This window comes from Micromys minutus (assembly GCF_963924665.1).
Source record: "Micromys minutus genome assembly, chromosome: 7".
Taxonomy (NCBI): Eukaryota; Metazoa; Chordata; class Mammalia; order Rodentia; family Muridae; genus Micromys; species Micromys minutus.
Window position 1 is genome coordinate 50,045,058 of NC_137976.1, and position 21,761 is coordinate 50,066,818.

The following is a 21,761-nucleotide window of genomic DNA, read 5'->3' on the forward strand; positions in this document are numbered from 1 at the left end:
TCATTGTGTCCTGGATCTTTTGGACATTTTGGGTTAGGAGCTTTTTGATTTTGCATCTTCTCTAAATGTTTTTTCTGTTTTCAATATTGTCTTCGGTCCCCGAGATTCTCTCTTCCATCTCTTGTAGTCTATTGGAAATGCTTGCATCTGTGACTCCTGATTTTTTTTTTAGGTGTTCTACCTCTAGGGTTGTCTCTTTTAGTGTTTTCTTTTTTTTTTTAAACAACTTTATTTTACAAAACAAAGATAAATGTACAGATTTTAAACATTTTTTGCTTAAAATTATACATTTTTGTCAGTACTTTTTTTCAGATTTTAACATAATTTTTACATAAAACTATATAAATATATTTTTAGTCAGTACTTGATTTTTTTCAAGGTTTGATAGTATGCCTTGAAAACTTAATAGTTACAATGAGCATAAATTACATGTAAAACAAAATGTAACATGGAAATAGTTAAAGTTTTCTTGTTTTGTGAATATTTGTTTTGTTTTGTTTTGTTTTGTTTTCTTTATTTTTTGGACTTCATACAGTCTGTGAGTTGTTTCTGGGGGAGTGCAAGCCTCTGGGGTTAGCATCCCACTGTCAGTGACTGCATATTATGTCTGTTCTTTTGTGACTGGGTTATCTCACTCCGGATGATATTCTCTAGATGCAGCCATTTTCTTAAGAATTTGGTTAAGTCATTGTTTCTGGTGGCTGAGTAGTATTCCATTGTGTATATGTACCACAATATTTGTATCCATTCATCTTCTGAAGGACATCTGGGTTCCTTCCAGCTTCTGGCTATTATAAATAGAGCTGCTATGAACATTGTGGTGCATATATCTTTGTTGTGTAGTATTTTCTTTATTGTGTCAATTTCTGTTTTAAATTTCTTCTTCCATTCCTTCATCTCTTTGGTTCTGTTTTCCTCTAGTTCTTTGAGTTCTCTGAGTGTTTTTCTTGTTTCCTCTTTAAAAGCTTCTAATTCTTTATGCTTTTCCTCCCATTCTTGTTTAAGAATCTCTATCATCATCTTGAGGTATGATTTTAGGTCTGCGTCTTCTTTTTCTGGTGTGTTTTGCTTTCTGCTGTTTGCTGTGATGGGAGAGCTGGGTACTGGTGTTGCCAGGTTGTCTTGGTTTTCCTGGGGTACGTTCTTTCCCTTTCCTCTTGCCATCTTGTTGTCAGTCTTGTGTCCCTGGATCACTGCTGGCTCACCGCTGGTTCACTGCTGTTCCTGGTGGCGGGTGGTCTGAGTGTGCATTCCTCACTCCGTGTTGTCCAGCTGGGAATAGCCCAAGCCGTGTTACTGGTTTCCTGCAGCAAGCTGGGGCAGGGAGGGGGAACCAGGGGACCACACTTTTTTGCGAGCTCAGCAGAGATCTCTCTGCACTCCGGCTAGTCGAAATGTCTCCTCGACAGTCCTGTGTCCCTGGATCACCGCTGGCTCACTGCTGGCTCTTCGTCATCCCTTCCTACATCTCCCACTAAAGTCAACTGCTGTCCACACTGATCAAGCTTCACAGCTTCTTTCAGAGTCCCTCCCACTAGGCTATGAGTTCTCATGTTGGCACAGCAGAGAGAGAGACACTGCAGTCAGGAATGGATGCTGTGGAAGGCCTCACACGACAGAATCCTAAATATGTCTTTCTATCGAGTCCCCTAGAGCTGGTTTGGGCAGCTGAGGTTCCCTCAGGAGTCATGGTGCCTTTGTCTGGTGACTGATCTAAGATAGCTCTGTATGGAAGCATGGTAGTTATTGAAAGGATGTGTGGATGAAGAAGAAAAGAGGAGGATGTACAACTGAGCATATGTACATCAGACTCGCAGGATACTGGGGTAGGCCACATAGGTATGGGGGGTCTCTATTATCACCTCTACAGTTGGAGAAAAGAAGGGGCTGAGGGCAAAGACACTTCTACTCACTCAGCTTTGTGGAGCACATGCCACATTGAGTGTTCCCACGCTGGGCAATAAGCCTCAAGAGGGCACAGGAAGATGACGCAAGGTGAAGTGCTTGCTGCGCAGTCAGAAGGATGGATCCCCAGCACACATGACAGACAGGCGTGCCTGGAACCCAGTACTTGGGATAGGTGTGGGGATAGGAGTGAGCAGACACAGAGGAGTCCCTGAGACTTACTGTCTAGCTGATGTAGCCAAACCAGTGAGCTCCAGATTTACTAGAGCCCTGTCTTAAGAAATAAGCTGGAAAACAACACAGAAAGATCCTGAATTGAGTTTCTGCCCTTTACACACGTGTACAACATACACAACCCTGTATAAGCACACATATACACACTATACTTATATGCACACACCATACACATACACCGTGCACACACATATATACCACATACACACATACCATACACACACCACATATGCACATACAAAGCATACACACACACATCACACATACAAACATAGAGCATACACACACAACATACACACATACTTCATACACACACACTTCATACATACACACCTCACAACACACCATACACACATACCATAAACATACACATATCACACATGCACACACACACCATATACACATACCACACATGTGCATACACACTATATACATGCACACCTCATTCACACATACACACACACCATATGCACACCACACACACATACCTCATACATACACCATACACACATACCACCCACATGTACAGATACCATTATATAAATATAATATAATATAATATAATATAATATAATATAATATAATATAATATATATATATACACCTCACTCACACATACACACACACCATACACTCACACAATATACTCACACACCTCACACAGATACACACATATCCCCCCACACCATATATACATATCACACACACACCTCACACACACACACCATATACACATACCACACACACACACCATATACACATACCACACACACACATCATATACACATACCACACACACACACCATATACACATACCACACACACACCCACACACCATATACACGCACACACTTCACACACAAAAAGAAAGAAGAGGAGGCATGAACTAGCAGCAGCAAGGAGGGTCTTGGAGGGCTCTGTGAGCTAGGATGAGAACTTGAACTCCAAGTGATGTGAAGAGCGAGGTCGAGAGAAGGTTGACTTGAAAGACTGATGAACTTTAGACTTGTTGAAGAATTTGACCTGAAGTCGATTCCAAAGATGGAGATGCTGATGAATCTGATTTTAGGATGAGTCACTATCCTTCAAACAGTGTGCTTTTATTCTTCTTTTCATCTTCTGAGCAACCAAGTTCCCTCTGGCTTCAGGGTTCTGAAAGCCAGGTGACATTTCTATTGCTAAAATCAAATAAATACCACTCTTTTTTTTTCCTAAAGGAGCTGATAAGATTTTCTTAACTTTAAGTCCCCTACCCAGAAGAAAATTTTAAACCCCATCGCTGGTTATTATGTATTTTTTTTTCTAGAACTCTCTTTAAAAAAAAAATCACACAATGGGGATCTGATTTAACAGAAATTCAAATACTATTTTTCTTATCTGTGAAACGAAAGGACTCAGCTCATTGGAGATTTTGACTGCTGCCCTCTTGCTCCAACATATGCCTTCCTCCGCATGTCTGGGGGGTGACTGATGATTAGCTAGACTGCTGGGCCTCTGGTGGAGCTGGGGCAACACTGGTCAGCCCACCCAAGAGCCTACCTCCTTTTCAAAGAGAGGAGCAACTCCAAGTTCAAGGTCGCTGAGGTTCAGCTTGCCCCCATGCCCCCTAATGGTTCAGCAACACAAGTGGCAAGCCATAGTCTTAAAGAAGAGCTCTAGTTACATTTCTTGAAGTCCAGCTGTGCTCTGAGTCCAGTTGAACTGATAATGCCTGAGGCTCTTTCCACCTCTGCTTGTCAGAGAAGGAGTTTCAACAAACCGATAGGAAAGAGTTATATGTATTGGGCTTTTGAATGAACCTGTTAAATGGGGAAGTTGCTGAAGGGACTTCTTGGTAGTTTGAATGAGATTGGCCACCATTGACCCATATTTGAATGTTGGTCACCAGGAAGTGGCACTATTTGAAAAGATCAGGAGGTGCAGTCTTGTTGGAGGAAGTGTGTCATTGGTGGTGGGTTCTAAGGTTTTAAATGTTCAATCAAGCTAGGCCCAGAGACTTGATCGCTGCCTGTGGGTAAGGTGTGCATTTAACCACTTCTTAAGAGCCGCACTTGCCTGCTACCATGGAGTAAAGCTCTGAACCTGTAAGCCAGCCCCAGTTAACAATTAATAAGAGTTGCCTTGGTCATGGTGTCTGTTCACAGCAGTAGAACACTGACCAAGATCACATCTATCAGGAAAAAGAAGGTACATCATGGGGGTCAGATTGTGTCAGAGACCAAGGCTGGATTCTTTATGCCTGAACTGTGCTCATGAATTCCTTGAACTATCTTCCAGGAAGGGACAGCTGGTATTTCCCACGGCCACCCAGAGAGCCACCACTGTTTATATCTTCCTTACAGCACATGTTTCTTGCAGTTTAAGGCACAGACAACTTTCCATTACATAATCACAACAATGACACCAGCTAATACCTACTGGGCCCTTATAACGGACCTTGCATTTGACACAATATGAGAATAATTAGAGGTTTTAATACAGTGTTGCTAAGAAACTTAAAAACAAGAGAAAGCCTGGCTTGGCGGCAGAAGCCTATAATCTCATCTAGTCAGGAGGCTAAGGCAGGAAGATTATAAATTCAAGGCCTTTCTGGGCAATCTAGTGAGATACTGTCTCAAAAATGAAGTCACACAAAATGACCTCCAAACAAACATAAAGCCAATCAACCAACACATTTAAAAAAACAAAAATGCATAGAACACAAAGTAAAAGAGAGACCCATAGGTCTTTTCTTTTTTTCTTTTTCTTTTTCTTTCTTTCTTTCTTCTTTTTTTCTTTTTCTTTTTTTGTCTTTTAAATTCCCGATTTAAAAATCCTGGGACAATCTCCCTGGGTTTTGTTTCTAGAACAATAATGATGTCACTGGTGTCACCATGCTGCAATTAGCTCATCATTCTTTGCTTGCGATGTTGACATTAGCTGAGAACTCTGTCTACTGTTAGACCTGGAGATGGTTTCAGCTTTTCTATGGATGTGTGTGTGCCTGTGTGAAGGAGTTGAATCATCTCTGCTGGCATCCCAGAATGTGTAGGCAAACCAGGCTTAACCCCGGGCAACTGCAGTCAGCCCACGGTTGACATGTGCTGGGATCCAGGAGGTTAGCAATGCCTGGGTCAGGCAGTGATGTCACTTCCCAGATGAGGGTCTCACTTACAGGGCTTTTGCACACAGAAACGAGGTCACGTGTTGACTTAGCTCTTTGACTAACCCATAGGGCACATTTAACACTGAGCACAAGAGATATTTTAGTTTCCCATAGTTCCTATAGCCATTTCAATGGACAGTGCTATGTGATCTGAACATGTGCTGCTGAGTGTAAAGCGTCGGTTAAAACAAAACAAAGCAACAAGTAACGAGGAACAAAATGACAACACATTAAATTTTATGAACATTTTGAGTTAGTCAGGAAAACATTTGTTGATAACACGGTTTCTTAACCTTTAAGGTATATGACAAAGAAGACTGAGCTTGAGAAGGTAGGTTGTACTTGACAAATTTGCACATTATTCCAGTTATACCTGTTATGTAGCAGATGTCTCTATACAGGATGTAGAATAGAGTTACATAATGTGTAAGAGCCTAGAGTTAATGAGGAAGGTAAGACGTATTTGCAGACGGACAGATGGCTTAACTCTTCTAGAGGACCCTGATTTCTTTCCTACCACCCACATGGTGACTCACAACTGGAGTCAAACTCCAGTTTCAGTACGTCCTGTTTCCTCTTCTAACCTTTGTGAGCATCATGCCTGACATATGTACAGGCAAAATACTCATGTACATAAAATTTAAAAATTAAATAAAAAACTTGTTTACAGAAAAAAAATAAGTCTAGATTTCTTATTTTGTCCATTTTGGACTGGTTCACTCAAGTTCTACTATGTTCCAGTCTAAAAGAGTTCACTTTGAAAACTCTCCTATATCACATATAAAGATGTTTTCAGTTTCATTATAACTCTGAACAGCAATAAGAAAGAGGGTGCACATATTGATATGTCATATAAAGTTTATATAGATCATGCAACTTCAGAGATTAATTTTAGGGGCTTTTCTTTTTGTAGGTACAAAAAATAAACTAAAAATAAATATTGAAAACTTTCTAACTAAATATGCTGAATGAATTTAAAGTTGTTTCTTTATGCACCACTGTATTACCATCTTAAATTCATCAGTGAGGAAGCTGAGCTCAGAAGAGTTCAGTAGTTTATTTAAGGAGACCCAGACAAATAGCTTCAGACCTAGAGCTTCCAGATTCTGGAGTCTCTGTTTGCCATCCTTGGTATGTGTGCTCTGACTTCTAAAATCATTGTCCAGGATACAATGCCTGGAAGATTGTTTATAATTTGGGATTTGCCTGAATTTTTACATAACAACATCTTAATAATATCTGCATGCACATAAACAGGTGGCTGTGTGACTGTTAAGTACATATAAATCAGGAATTCAAAAGTCTAGAATCTAGTAGAGATTGCATGAGCCAACCTAGGTGGACAAGAGTAAGAATTCCACATGACAGCACACCTACTCATTCAGGTATTTTTCCCCTCAGCAAACACATTTGTTATGTATTTTCTTTTATATTTTAAAAATATTTTTAAAAAATTTTGAGATTATAATTACAAAAACTTCCCTTTCTTCTCTCATTATACAGTTTCTTTTTTGATATTTTGTTTATTTTTGAGATTATAATTATAGAATTTTCCTTTCCTTTTCTCTCATTATGCATGTTCAGTGAGATGGATTCCATTCAAGGGATAGATTTCCTGAGGCTAAGAGATGAATCATGAGAGGGGTAAATGTGAATTGGATTGATGTCATGGTTAAAATCCAAATCATCTCAGATACAGACACTGCCATCCATCCATCCATCTGTCTGTCCATCCATCCATCCATCCATCCATCCATCCATCCATCCATCCATCCATCTATCCAGGAGATGAGTCATGTGCCATCTACCAAATCCATAATTTTGCATATTAATAGAAATATGCATTTCAGAATTACTTCTCAAGTGTCAGGAATAATTCTTATGGGGGCTAACTTACTCTAGGCTTTATGACATGTTACTTTGCATTGTATGTTGGTTCTGAATAGTTACGTTTTCATTAGCAAACCCCACTTGCATTATTAACGTAGTTTTGTGTTTTAACCATTACATTTCTTCCAATGCATACAATGACATTTCTTTCAAAAGAGGGATAAGACAGACTTTTCATGAGCTTGGTCAAAACTATTATTTTTCACAACAGCAATTGGTGAGGTTTTGTTCTGTACATAATTTATACCCAACAAAGGCCAAAGCTTTACAGTCTAGATTCCCCCTTAGATTATACTTAATAGGGATAAAAATATTGGCATGGGTAGCACTCACAGCCACCCAGGTATGATGTGAACTTTATGAGGAAGTGAAAGCAATAGTTTTACCTGTTGTATTGAAACCAAAGAGGAGAGGGCAGGACACGGCGAAGGCCAGCACCCACACAGCCGTAATCATGAGCGCCACACGTCGACAGGAGCTCTGCCCAGTGCCATGCTGGTAGTGAACTGGCATCACCACTGCTGTGTACCTGTGAAGGAGTAAGGGCAGGTGTGAGGCAGGATGCGAGCAGTAGTTGAAAGAGATTATTAGAGGATGACTCACATTGAAGCACATGACAAGAGGAAGTTTCTTAGGTGAAGAGAGTTAGGAAAAGTGATTACAGAAGAAGGAGCAGAAAGAATGTAAGGGCTAGATGGTGTGGAGGAGTGCTGTGGAGTGCTGTCTTCTGGGAAAGAATGATGTGGCATGGTATTCATTAACCCACTGCAGTCATGGATACCTGCATGAGACCTGCATAAGGACAAGCCAATGCAATCGGTCAACATTCCAACAGGCTGCACAGGGTTCAGATGATTACACAGAGTGTAGGGGAGAAGGGAGAGGGAAGAGAGGGGTAGGAGGGAGGGAGAGAGAGAGGGAGAAACCTCTCAATGAGATACAAAGAAAGGAGAGAGAGAGAGAGAGAGAGAGAGAGAGAGAGAGAGAGAGAGAGAGAGAGAGAGAGATCATGAATGCAGGAGAAGGATGTGTTGGGGGTGTGGGGTAGGGGGAGACGGGTTGAGAGTGGGTATGCTCAAGATACAATGCTTACATGTATGAAATTGTCAAAAAAAGATATTTTAAAGAAGGGAAAATGATTGAGTGAGATAACAGAAAGACTAAGAGAGATGAACTCATTGGAGAATCCACAGAGAAAGGGAGAAAGTATAGTCAACAGAGAGTAGCAGTGAGTTGTGGGCTTCCTCTTGATTTCTAGCATGATTCACAACCCACCTTCTACTCACAGCCCCACACTCTGTAGACTTTGGGTGGTGTCCATGTACCTGCATATTCTTCCACAGTTCACCAGCTGAGGTGCTTCCTACCTGCTTGTATGCGGACATACATTCTACTCACTAAGTGCTAAGCATTCCAACTAAGAGAGGTTTGGAAAATAGAACTAATATCCAAATGGAGGCTTATTTTGGAATCAACTTTGCATGTATATGGTATATTAGTTTTTTCTTTTCTTTCTTTCTATTTTTTTGTGGCTGGGACAACAATCTGAGAGAAACCACTTAAAAGAAGAAAGGGTTATTTTGGCTCACCATATTAAAGACCGGGTGGATCCACTATTACTATGGTGGTAAAACTGTGTGGAAGAGGAGGTTACTCATCTCAAGCACCCAGCAAGCAGAGAAGAGAACCAGGCAGGAGCCAGGGCCAGCAAATACCCTTCAAAGGTATTTCCCTAATGACCTACTTCCTCTAAGTAGGCTCCGCCTTCACAGTTCCATCACCTTCCAATAATCCATTCATGTTTTCACACCGTCAGTGGATTGCACCAGTGACCAGGCCATATCCCTTGAGATCTAATGGTCTCAGAATGCACACACAGACATACCCAGGGGAGGGATTACTAATCTCACAGGTAGATCCCAATGCAGTCAAACTGATGATCAAGATCGACCACCCCATGGTCAAAGTCTACCCTGTAGTTTCATTTGTATTTTCTTTGGTTACTCTTCATACACCTTTCCACTGAGTGTCAGATATTGGTAGACACACTCAAGATGCTCGAATCAGACCCTGGCTCCCACGCCCTCTCACCTAGCTCTACTTTCTATCTTCTTCAAGAAGTCCAGGCACAACTCCTAGATCTTCTGATTTTCCTTGACCTTCCATATCACTTTCTTACTTCCTCGTTTCCCCCGCTGTATGCTATATATAGCACATGGCCTGGTCTATGCAGGCCCCATTCTGGATGGATAGAGACCAGAGAAAGTAACATCAACTCCATTCCCATTGACTTTAGAATTCAGAGAAGGAGATGAACGATAAAAATGCAAGCAAACATGTCCAGAAAAAAAAAATGAAAAAAATACCATGAAGGAAGTGTGTTGTATGAGGTGATGGGGAATGTCTAAAGAAGTAAGTTGGGGAAAACCGGGACAAGTGTGTGGTATCAGTGGAACTTAGCTATTCTAGGCAGAAAAGCAATAGAGGCTATCAATGATCCATTGTGATCTGTTCTCCACTTAACCTAATCCACCCTATGTTCTATTATCTAGGTGGTCTTTTGCCACTAGGTTGCTTACACCAATTTCATGATGCCTTTCCTATCTCCATTGCTAAAATGTTTGAGATAAAAGAACCCCAGGATTCTGCACTGTATACTTCCTTCCCATTGTACACGGGAGAGACCTGTGTGTATAATGTAACACCCCTCCATGATTAGATTACTAATCTTTAGACTCTGGGTTAATCAAAAGGGAAATTGTTCTGGGAGAGCCTGACTTTATCAGGTGAACCTTAAAATGGACTGAGTTGTTCCCAAATTCAAAGAGCTTTAACATCGAACTGCCCTAGTTTACTCTTCAGCACACAATAGCAAGAGGCCTGTAGACACATGGTTGACATCATCCAAAATAGTAAGACCCACACTGCTGCAGTCTTAAGAAACTGAATCCTACTGACAGCCTGAGTTTGTGAGGGGGACTATTGTAAGGTTCAGAAAAGAACACAACCCAGCTCACACCTTGGGCTCTGTCTTGTAAACCATGACTACTCTGCAGTGTTCTGACTTACAGGGATTGTGAGGTTAAAGCCGTTGTAGTTTATATTTCTAAACCCGTGATAATTTGTTCCACCACAGCAGAAAATAAATGTACTGTCGTTGGCTCCTCTTTTACACACAGGCTAAAATTGATTTTCTTCAGTATGAGCTCAACTTCCTTTGCGAACATGATCTTCTGTGGATTCCTGGCATGGACTCACGGCTTCAGCCAAATTGGCCTGCTGGTGGATGTTTTCCCATCGCCCTTGTCCAGTCTATTATCCATCCTTCTCCCTGTAAGTTCAATTGTAGCCTCCCTGGTATCTCTCATATAGATATATACCTTTGACTTTGAACTTACAATGTTTCAGTGCCAATCAATGGCACTAACATCCTGAGTGTCGGTATCTTGACTCATCATTGAACTTTGTCACTTGGTTTAGGTTACCAAATAGTTCAAAGCATCTTATAGCTCAGTATTCCCTAGAGGTCCATGTATGAAGCAAGTAGGTAGCTATCACCTTTCTCAGTGGCCATGACAGAGTGATCTTATCCTTGAGGGGGTTTTAGATATGGGTCTAAATATAGAGCAACAAATTTTTGTCTTTTTTTTTTGTTTCCAGGGAAGTAGGATGCCAGATTTAAGGCAGGAGCTTCCTAAGTCTGTCATGTGTATCTCAAAGCTTAGGCTGGGGGAGAGCAAGATGCATTCTGGATGAGCATGGGGTTGGGCAATGGCCCCTGTTTGTCCTGTGTGTATCCAATGCCTGTGTTCCGCCTCTGCCTCTTATGTAGCTACTTTCCTAGAGTTAACACCGGTGTCTCCGCAGAACAGCTTAAAGACTGCTGTGAGTCTTGAGATGGAAGCTAGCAGCTTCCTTCTAAGAGGGAGAAATGGAGTTCTTGAGTTAGGAAAGTCCTGTTAAGAGCCCTCCATCAATTCCAAGGGAGGCCATGACAGCCCCATTCCTTTCTTCTGGAGCAGTTACACATCACACCTCAACTGGTGGCCTTCCCAGACTCTCAGTCCGAGGACTTCTCTTCCACTAGGGCTCTAAATCAAATGTGGTCACTAGGCTCATTCACTCCATGGTGACTCCAGGAGTCTTTGGGAGAGGGGCTGAGGCTTAAATCCTGCTGCTGCCAGGGACAAACAGCTAGCTCAAGGCTGGGGAGTGGGAAGATGTGACCACTCTCTCTGGCTCGGACTTGCTGTAGGCAGTCTTTTTTTTCAAACTTACCTTTTATATATACATTTTATTATAAAGACTGCAAACAGACAAAATCATCACACACCAAGATTAACTGGCACAAATCCTGAGACATAAAAGAATTCAGCCATGCTAAATATTCAGTGATGTGCTAACAAACAGCTAACAATTCTCTCTCTCTCTCTCTCACTCTCTCTCTCTCTCTCTCTCTCTCTCTCTCTCTCTCTCCCTCCCTCCCTCCCTCCCTCCCTCCCTCCCTCTCTCTCTCTCTCTCTCTCCATCCCTAATTTGTAACATGCATCAATTTCTGTTATATAAACACACCCACCACTGCCCATGACAAGCCACCACCAAAGGCTCAATAACCAACTTGAAACGATCCTAGAATATTGCTCTCGCCAGCATGGTTCCAGCATGCTAGTGGGAACGACGTACTGTCTTAAACATGCTTTGATGTCCATCAGATGTTCGGAGGCTCCATTATCTCAATGAGCAGGAGACCATATGGAACACGGCTCTGTTTATGAGAGGAACCAGAGCTTCAGAGAAGGCAGGGTGGACCCAAAGTTTCACACCGGAGTGGCACTTGCTGAGCCAGGTCTGCTGTCACCTGGGCCAGTGTCTTTGACAAAAAACCCCATTCCCTCTCAAAGGCACATGTAGCTGTCTTAGCTCTGCAGGGGAACAAAGGTTTGTTGGTATGAAAGTCAGTGTCCCACTTGTTTGTACTTGGGAGACCAGTGTGAATGCTCAGAACTGAACTTCCCCAAGTAACCTGAGCCTGCTAATTGCCAGTATGTTGGGGTGAGGGGAATGTGGGGGTGAGGTGGGGGAATGTGTGGGTGTACTGTTAAAATGCACATCCACAAGCTATTTCCCTAGTGCTTTCCATGAGGTACTTCTAAAGTAAAACCCAGAAACATATATTTTTAACATCTAATGTATCTTATTAGACAAGTCTGAGAAAGTCTGCATTAGGGAGAATTTCTGTCAAAGCTTCTTGCTCACTTGGGTAAGAGATGAGAGACAAGACTACAGTCTTTCATTGTCACAGTATGGGTTTTTTTTTTTTCTTCTTCTTCTTCTTCTTCTTAAACTATTAAGCCGTTAGAATAAATGAGGCCCCCCAGCATGTCATAGGTGGGTGGCTAAGACCTCGAGGCTGTTCCAAAATCCACCATTGGAGGGCACCAAAATGCAGCAAGAACTTCGCCAGCTCTGCCGGGGTGAGAAGTTCACGGCTCACCTGGGGGCCCTCCAGGCTCTGTGGGGAGTCAGAGAGGGAAAACCTCCCCTTTAGTTCCTGGAGCCCTGTGCGGACCCTGCATTCCCACCCAGGGAGACTGTTTAGCCTCTGGTTTCCTCTTAGCGATTTGCAGAAGGCCAACCACAGGCAATCGGAGGCCAAAGCTCCGGTCCGGCTTGGCCTGGCTTGGATGGAGAAGGAACCCAGGCTAGGGTTACCTCCCTTGGAAGTGTTCCCGCTTTCACTCCCTTCTTTGTGTTTCAGCATCTAGGGCGTTCGCTCTCTCCCGTGGAATACTCAGCCGACCCGAACGCAGTCAGCTTACACACATTCCGGGGCTGACTGGGGGTCTGAAATCCAGCTCTGCAGCTTGGCAGTGGGGCTTGAGTTTTCTGACTCAAATTTTCTGTCTAACAGGTCTGTCTGTTCACAGCTATTGAATGAGATTACTTTTGTGAAGGTGTTTTTGTTTTTGTTTGTGTTTAATACAGTTTAAAATCCAAAAGGCCATTCTTACTGTATTGCCACCATTATTGCTAATCTAAGAGACCCACGATTGCTCTTTAGCTTTAGATTTTGTGATTGTGATTCTTTACCTCCTGAGTGTCAGGCAGTGCACATTAAATCTATTTATCAGACAAGTGTTGAGCACTTTCTTGTGCGAGCCACTGTTGAAGGGCTGAGGTAGTTGCTGATGTCTCTGTTAAGCAGATACATGAACTAAACAGTCTAAAATCGCTTTGCTGTAGGGCTTAGGTCTTGGACTTGTCAGGAAGACTTCACAGCTAGAGGCCCAGGGTGAGGCTCCAGGGCCGTTTACTGTAGGAGATATTGACAGCACAAGCTGGCTTGGTGGCACAAGCCTATAATGTCAGCATTCAGGGGGTGAAGGCAGGACAATCGCAGACTTGACGGTAGCTAACACATAACCCTGGAGATGTCGCTCTATGGAAGAATGCAAGTTCAGTATATTCAAAATGGTAGGATCCATTCCCAGCCCTGGGGGAAAAAGATGGCAGTGACTTTTGGTTTCATTCATCTGTTACCTAATAGCTTTGTGATTCTAGTCACCCCCACCCGTGTGTGCGCATGTGTGTGTGTGTGTGTGTGTGTGTGTGTGTGTTACACGATCGCGCATACAAACACGTGTGCGCACACACACACACACACACACACACACACACGTGCGTACATGTGATGGGACAATGTACCTACTTTGCAGAACTGTTGTAAATGATATCTACTTTTGTTTTTGAGGCTGTATATCCATGCAAATTAGGATAACCACGACATGGAGGACATAGAAAATTATACCTCCGAAGGTGACCTTCCCTAACTTTTGTCAAGAACTGAAGCTGGTTTTGTGATTTAGAGAGCACTCTAAGTCGCCGGAAGATTGGGCCCCTTTGGGGACTTGTGACGAGGGGCAGCAGGACCTTCAGCACACATGAGGCACTCTCTGATTCTCAGTCTACGTGGCTGACTTCTCATTAAGGTCTTAATATCATGACTGTCCAGTCGAAGCTATCGCTATGGTCAAGTGGGGGTTCTCGCCAGAACTGCAGGAGGAACAGAGCTCCGGGCCTGGGTGGGAGGGCCTGACTCTAACTCCCTGCCTGGGTTTAATGAGCCCAGAGCTCTGAAGGCTGCTTTTCACCACCTTTTATTTGGTCAGACAGGGGGCTCAATAAATCTTTAGTTCTGTGGACTCCCCTGGTGGAGTTGTTGCGGGAGAAAGCTTTTTGCAAATGACTGGAAAGCCCTTTGCAAATATAAAGTGCTTATTTAGATGCAAACTAAAAATCCAAGGTGCCTGTGACTCATCTGGTACCTATTGTGCTCTCTAGCAAAGGCTCGGAGGCTTGCTTGTGTGATGGGTGCCATTTGAGAGCCACTTAAAGATCTCTCTGGTGAATGAATTTGGTTGCATTATTCCCGGGCTCCTCTCGGAGGACTCTAATTTTCACCGCTTTGGTCGTGTCCTCCTTTCCTGACATGTTCTCAGCAGCCTCCTTGAGTTAGCACTGACCCAGGATGCGGTGGGGGGGTCTGACCTGCTGGAAGGTGCAGGAGCCATGGGGTGGCGGTTTGTGATCAGAGGACTTCCCACTCTGATTTTTAAGAAGGAAAAAGGCTGCTTTAATCCAAGCATCCAGAGCCAAGCCTAAGAATCTAATAACAATAGTATTTATTACTTGCTTTCAAAATCCCTTTTATCATTTCCTTTCTTTTTCTTTCTTTCTTTCCCTCCCCCTATCTCTTACTACCCTGCTATTATGGACCAGGGCTTCATGACCAAAAAAGTACTGAATCCATTTGGTCAAGTTTGTCAGGCTGATGACTGGCATTGTGTGAAGACCAAAGGTCTGTGTGAATGACTGCATTTCTAATGAATTGACCAGCTATCTGGCATCACATGAACAGATTTTAATGCTGTGTGTTGCACACTGCTGGAAGGAGAATGGAGACAGCTTTTCTGAAGCCTGTTTTCTTTCCTAGAATGGGGGTGGGGAGCTCTGTTTTGAGGTTTCCTGGGGACAGTCCATTATGAAATGTAAGCCCCTGCCCCACTGAGACTGGAGGCATAGACTTCAGCTTTTAGGTGGGTGGGAGTGCTATGCATTCTGGGGGTTTTCCTCTAGGAGACAGAAGACACCTCAAAGTTTATTCTTACTGTTTGGGTTTTAAGTGGTAAAAGGTGACATGTGTGTTAATACTGCTGTGGCCGGCAAAATGGTGCCCTTCTGCAAATTGGAGAATGGTAGGCCTGTCTGGCAGGCAAACTGCAAAAAGATACCCTCATATGCCAACTCAGTCAAATGAAACATTAGCTGCCTTCTGTTCCCAAAGACCCATGTATCTTGGTCTCATTCATCAACCTCTCTCTCTGTGTCTCTGTCTCCCTATCTCTGTCTCTGTCTCTGTCTCTCTCTGTCTCTCTCTCTCTCTCTTTCTGTGTGTGTGCATACTTTCATTGGCTAGAGAGGAAGGTCAGGAACTGGGAAATGAAGAAGGCTGTTCCTAAGTCTCTCTAGACTCTGTTCTTCATTTTCTCGGTGGTTGTAGGTGACTCACCTCCACCCTGCAACCTGAGGAGTTCTCTCAGAGACCCCCATCCAGGTGCAGCCTGGGTTCTGGACTTCACTGCAGAAAAGAATTTCATTCTGAGTCCATATGGAGCAGGTAGGAGTTTATAGGGCAAAGGTAGTAAAAGATCTAAGTTTAGACATTAGGGGAAAGAGAGATTTAGGAAAAGACACCAGAGTGAACTTCTCAAGAGTCACATTTTAGTGTCTTTATATGACTGAAGTTATATTGTTTAAAGGTTTTAAAAGCACCCCCTCCCTCTTTTGGTAAATGAGGTCATAGAGTGGTTTCGGGGATATACTAGAGAGCAGTATAGGCTGGCAAGATAAAAGCATGGGTGTGGTTGGTATTCATCATCCACGTTAACCTCAAACTCGGGCTCCATCTGCCTCTTCAGTATATCCTACCAGCATGCATCACCACAGCTAACACCACAGTGGGATGAAGGAGAAAAATGGGATAATGGTGAAGGAGGTTTAAGTAGGGAGAGGGGAAGAGAGAGCAGGGCAGAAGAGGGCTGTGAGGAGGGATCACTAGCACTAAGGATGCTCAAAAGTGTGATGGCTATTCTTGCTAGTCAACTTCACTATATCTGGAATAAACTAAAATCCAAAAATGGAGGGCACACCTGTAAAAGAGTTTTTCTTAATTTGAAGTAGGAAGACCAACTTCTAATCTGGATCTTGAGACGGGAAGACACACCATTAATCTGGGCCACATCTGCTGGATGCCTATGTATGGAAGAAGGAAGCTTTTGTTCTTTGCCAGCTTCCTCTCACTCTGCTAGCAAGTCCAATCCTTCACTAGTATGAGAATCTACTTCTTTGGAATTTCAGCATCCAGTAAAGACGAGGTAAGACATTCAGTCTCATGGACTGAGCAACTTCTATATTCTTGGACTTTCTGTTCATAGCCGGCCATTGTTGGATTAGCTGGACCAGAGCTAAATCTCCTTTATTCACTTTAATATTTATTTTATAAGTTCGTTACTCTAGAAAACTTTGACTAATATAAAAAGCCACTTGGGAATACACACACACACACGTGTGTGTGTGTGTGTTACTATATACTTTTTGGTCACAGAACAAGGGATAAGCAAGTTAGTGTTGACCAGGAAACTTTCTGCTGGCTTCTTTAGAGAATGCAGAAAGATGCTATGTTGGCTGTTGGAGGTGGAGCTAGGAACTCATCAGTATTCTTACCTGGTAGTGGACCTTGTAAAGTACAATACTGACTGTGTTGCAAGACATGCCCATGTATGCAATAGTAGTATATTGCTCATGTATGCAATAGTAGTATATATGTGATGAGGGTAACCAGTCCTTTCTAATTAGAGTTAAGGTCTACTCCTCAGGAGAAAATGAATGCCTGGTACTGTAAATCTGACCAATGGATGAGGAGCTCATAGGCTCTAGGGGGTAAACCTACTACTATTATTTTCTTAAATAGACATAGTATCATATGTCCCTCTAAATCCATGCCTTTATACCCATAGATTAATGCAGACTTTACACCTCACCAGAGAATTTTTTTCTTTTTCTTTTTTTTTTTTTTTTTTTTTTGTGCAGTGGATACAGTTAATTCAGAAACTCAAAATCGGTCAAGGGTCAGATAACAAGTCAGCACAAATGGCAAATGGGACAACTATATCCTCTCAGCACCAAGGCTTGAGTATCATTACAGAAGAAAGAGCAGAAAGATAAGAGCCCAAGATCAGAGAGAACTGGAGTAAAACAATGTCTTCTAGACATGAAGACTATTAAACTCATGAACTCACAGCAGTGATGGTTATTCGCACAAGACCTGCACAAGATCAAGCCCAGTCCACATTCTAGCATGGATGGGAGGGGCTCATGAGCTCCCAACCCTAACTGAGGGGGTATGGCCCTTGGTAAGTTGGCCGTATTCCAGTGGGTAGCCCCATACCAATGAGTACATATACAGTACAAGCTAGACTCACAGGGTTATTAAAAAGAAAGGATACAAAGTTGGGAAGGGATGAGGAGGTAGGTGAAATGGTAGGAATGAATATATCAAAATATACTGTAATGATTCTGAAAGGATTAATGAAAATACTATATTAAGATATTCATTGTCAACTCAGATGATTTAAGGATCACTTAGGATACACACTTTTGGGCATGGCTGTGATGGTGTTTCCAGAGAGATTTAACTGAAGGGGGAAGACTTGCCTTGAATGTGGGCTTCACCATCCCCATGAGCAGGGTACTAGACTGAATGAAAAGGGGAAATAAGAGGAAATCCACTGATGGCCAGCGTTCACCTTTTTACTTCCAAATTGTGTGAGCAATAAATGTGACTAGCCACCTAATGCTCCTGTAGTAGTGCCTTCTCCTACATGAAAGACTACACTCTCAGACTGTGAACCAAAACAAAACCTTCCTTAAGTAGTTGTTTCTGTTGGGTATTTTGCCATAGCAACGAGAGAGGTAACTAATAGAGTAGGTTAGAAGGGTCAAAGGGATTCTTATAATAATAAGTCATGAGGGTAAGAAATGCATCTTGACTGCAAATAGACTTACTTGTTTATAGATTCTCAATAAGTTACAGGTTTCCACCTGGGAAGGAATAAGGTTAATCTCAAAGGTCTTAGATGCTTTGGTTTCAAGCAGAGTTTATTATTACTTTAGCATTATTTGAAATAGCACAGTTAAAAAGGAATGTTATTATCTCTATATAGGTGTACTGGTTAGTTTTTGTCAATGTGACACAAACTTAGACATATCTGGGAAGAGGGAATCTAACCAAGAAAATGCTTTCATAAGATTGGCCTGTAGAGAAATTGGTGAGGTCATTATTGTCTTGCACACACAGGGATTGATGTCAAAGGATCTAGCACTTTGTGGGTGGTGCCACCCTGTGCTGGTGATCCTGGGTCCTGTGAGAATCCTGACTTAGTGGTTAGGTGCTTTGACTGTTCTTCTCTACAGGGCCTGGGCTTGATTCCTAGCACTAACATAGTAGTTCCCAGCTGTCTGTAACTGCAGTTCTGAGAGATCTGATTTCCTTTTCTGGTTTTCGAGGGCACACAGAAACATGCAGGCAAAACACCCATGCAGCTAAAATCAACCAATAAACCAAAATCTGCTTTTAAAAAGAGGGTCAGCAAGATGGCTCAGTGGTAAAGAGGTACATGCTTCCAAGCCTGACAACCTGAGTTCATCCCTCAGGACCCATATGGAGGAAGGAGACAATCGAGTCCCAAAGTTGTTCACTGATCTTCACTGAAGTAACACACACACACACACACACACACACACACACACACACACACACACACACCTACACACAAGTGTGTGTGTACAAATAAATAAAATTGAAAAAATGTAATAAAAAAAGAAAGCAGGCTGAGCCCCCCAGGGGTAATGGCAGCAGGGTCCTCTATGGCTCTGCTTCAGTTCCTGTCTCCAGATTCCTGTCCTGTTTGAACTCCTGCTCTGACTTCCTTCAGTGATGAACTGTTACCTGCAAGTATATGATGAAATAAACCCCCTTCTGTCCAAGCTGCTTTGGTCACGGTGTTTATTATAATAATAGAAACTCTAACTAAATCGGTAGGCAATCTTCATGGTGAAGTTGTGCCAAAATTCTTGACTCTGAGCTGGTGAGACTTCAACCAGATTACATTGTCTCACTTGGAAGCTAACTCTCTCTCATGCCAATGAAGATACCTATTTTCCGGAGAATCCTTGGCCACCCTTAACCAGGAGCCATTGCGTTCAGCTTAGTACTCTCAATTCAAGTTGTGTAATAGACATGGCAGGGAGAACCTGAGGGGGCAAGGACACAGGCCCAGTGTAAGTGCTTATGCTGGGCTGGTAAAAAGGTAATCATAAGACAAACCCACTATTTGTATCAATAGCTAAAAGCATTATAAAACTCCTATCACTATTTTTTAACAGTGCTATGGAAAAAGAATTCACATAGTATATAATTAATCCACTTAAAGTCTATAATTTAATCTTTTCTGGTATGTTTACAGAATTATGAATACATATTCTGTATTTTATCTTATTAAGATTATTTATTTTATGTATATGAGTACACTGTAGCTGTTTTCAGATATACCAGAAGAAGGTATTGGATCCCATTAAAGATGGCTGTAAGCATCTCCCCAGCCCCATATTCTATATTTTAACACACTCTTTTAATGGTATTGTTTCTAGTGCTGTAGACACTTAACTTTTCCTTCCCAGTTAAATGGCTTACCAAGTGCTGTAAGTAAGAAAACATCTGGTGTGGTGGTTTGGTTTCAGCATTATCATGGGAATGGGTCATTTCCGCTTTTTGGTTCTTGTTCTAGGTTCTTATTTCAGCCATGGAAGGAAGTTTGGTGCTGCCCTTGTATTGGGCACTGCACCTGGGCATGTGAGAAAAGGCAATCTGCAGCTCCCAGAGGATTCAGTGCATCTGAATTAAAGGGTGGGGCACAGAATGCTCTCATAGAAACTGAGGCTGTTGTGATGGACAGGGTAGCATTTTAGAGAAGAGATTGAGAAGGTGGCCGTGCTATGTGAAGTCTTAAACAAAATGAAGTGCACATGAAAAGAAGGCTCTTGTAACATATGTTTTGTAATCAAAGCAAAAAAAAAAAAAAAAAAAAAAAAAAAAACCTCAGTAGATGACGAGAGAACATATATGACATGAAAAAAAAACAGAGGGAGAATACTGGGAGCTAAAGGTTTAAGCAGGGATCAGGGTGAGAAGTGGGGTTTTGAGAAAAGAGAGACAACCCACATTAATGAATAATGCTCCCAAAAGACTTGGGAAGACCTCATTACAGGTTGCCTCCTTATGAGTTAGGTAAGGAGGGCCCTAGAGGACCTCCAAACAATACTGACTTTTGCCACTGGCATTAGTTGCCTACCATAACTATATAGTAAGTCCCTATTGCTAAGACACCTCATACTTTGGTTGCAGGATGTAGAGAAATACATTTTCAACTGATCAGGAAACCATCCCTGCTGGCTAGCTTTCACACTGCTAGAAGATGCTATCTATGCAGGCTGCTGAGGGAAAAGAGACATTCATGGTCTTATCCAGTGACAGACCCTGAACAGTACAATGACAGGCCAGTTAAGTTGTGCTCGCTGGTACAATCGTGTTTGTGGGAAAACTGACTTCTCTGAACCTTCCTGGTTCACAGGAGAAAACTGATGCCTGGTAATTGTAGTAAAGACTGGGGTAATTGTAGGCACTAGGGGAGGCCCTATTAATGTTGTTTTTCTTTTCTTTTTATTCATTTATTTATTTTATAGTTTTGAGACAGGGTCTCATTCTGTAGCTCTGGCTGTCCTAGAATTCATTATGTTGGAGAAGTTGGCCTCAAGCTCACAGAGATCTGCCTGCCTCTGCCTCCGGAGTCTATGTGCTATACCACACTTGTCTTGATGTTGCTTTTCTAAGGAGTTCTGTTATCAAATATATCTATCTAAAGATGTATGTTTGTATCCATAGATTTGTGTTACTTTTAGTCTTAGTCAGAAAAGCTTATTGTGGTGGGTGTTGTTAATTAGGAGACATACTACCATATAAAATGCTCAAAATAAATGACACTGAGTACTGAAATGTAGGTAGAACATCTATTTGTGATCTCCTTCCCTTCCCCCAGGCTCAGAGAACACTGAAGAAGAGAAGGCAGAAAAAAATGTAAGAGATGGAGGAGTAGGGAATGCTGGGAAATGCTTTCCTCTGGACGGGGGTGGCTGTTGCACACAGAACACATGGCATTATCAGCAATGCACACGACGTTGTCCTTATCCCACAAAATCTGTATATGATTAAGACAAGGTATACTACATTTCAACATGGAGGGAGAATGCATCCTGAGGCTCCATTCTTACTGATAATTGAGAGAGGGAAAGTTATGTTTCTTTAGAAATGTGGCCTCTGGTAGGTTCTTCATGCCCCATTGGATGACTTCGTGTGCACCAGCATATGGCCCAAGATAATAGATTAAAATAATCATAAAGGATGGCATAAAGT

General features: G+C 42.3%; 1 protein-coding gene across 2 annotated transcripts in view; it reads right to left on the reverse strand.

Moving 5' to 3' along the window:
- DRD3 (dopamine receptor D3) overlaps nucleotides 1-21,761 on the reverse strand; it is a gene marked incomplete at both ends in the record, with an annotated part of 56,333 nt that overhangs the window by 12,800 nt on the left and 21,772 nt on the right. For both annotated transcript variants that reach the window (XM_080919040.1, XM_080919039.1), the window contains one exon: nucleotides 7,561-7,703. In XM_080919040.1, the coding sequence (XP_080775166.1) occupies nucleotides 7,561-7,703 (143 nt within the window). The remainder of the gene's footprint in view (nucleotides 1-7,560; nucleotides 7,704-21,761) is intronic.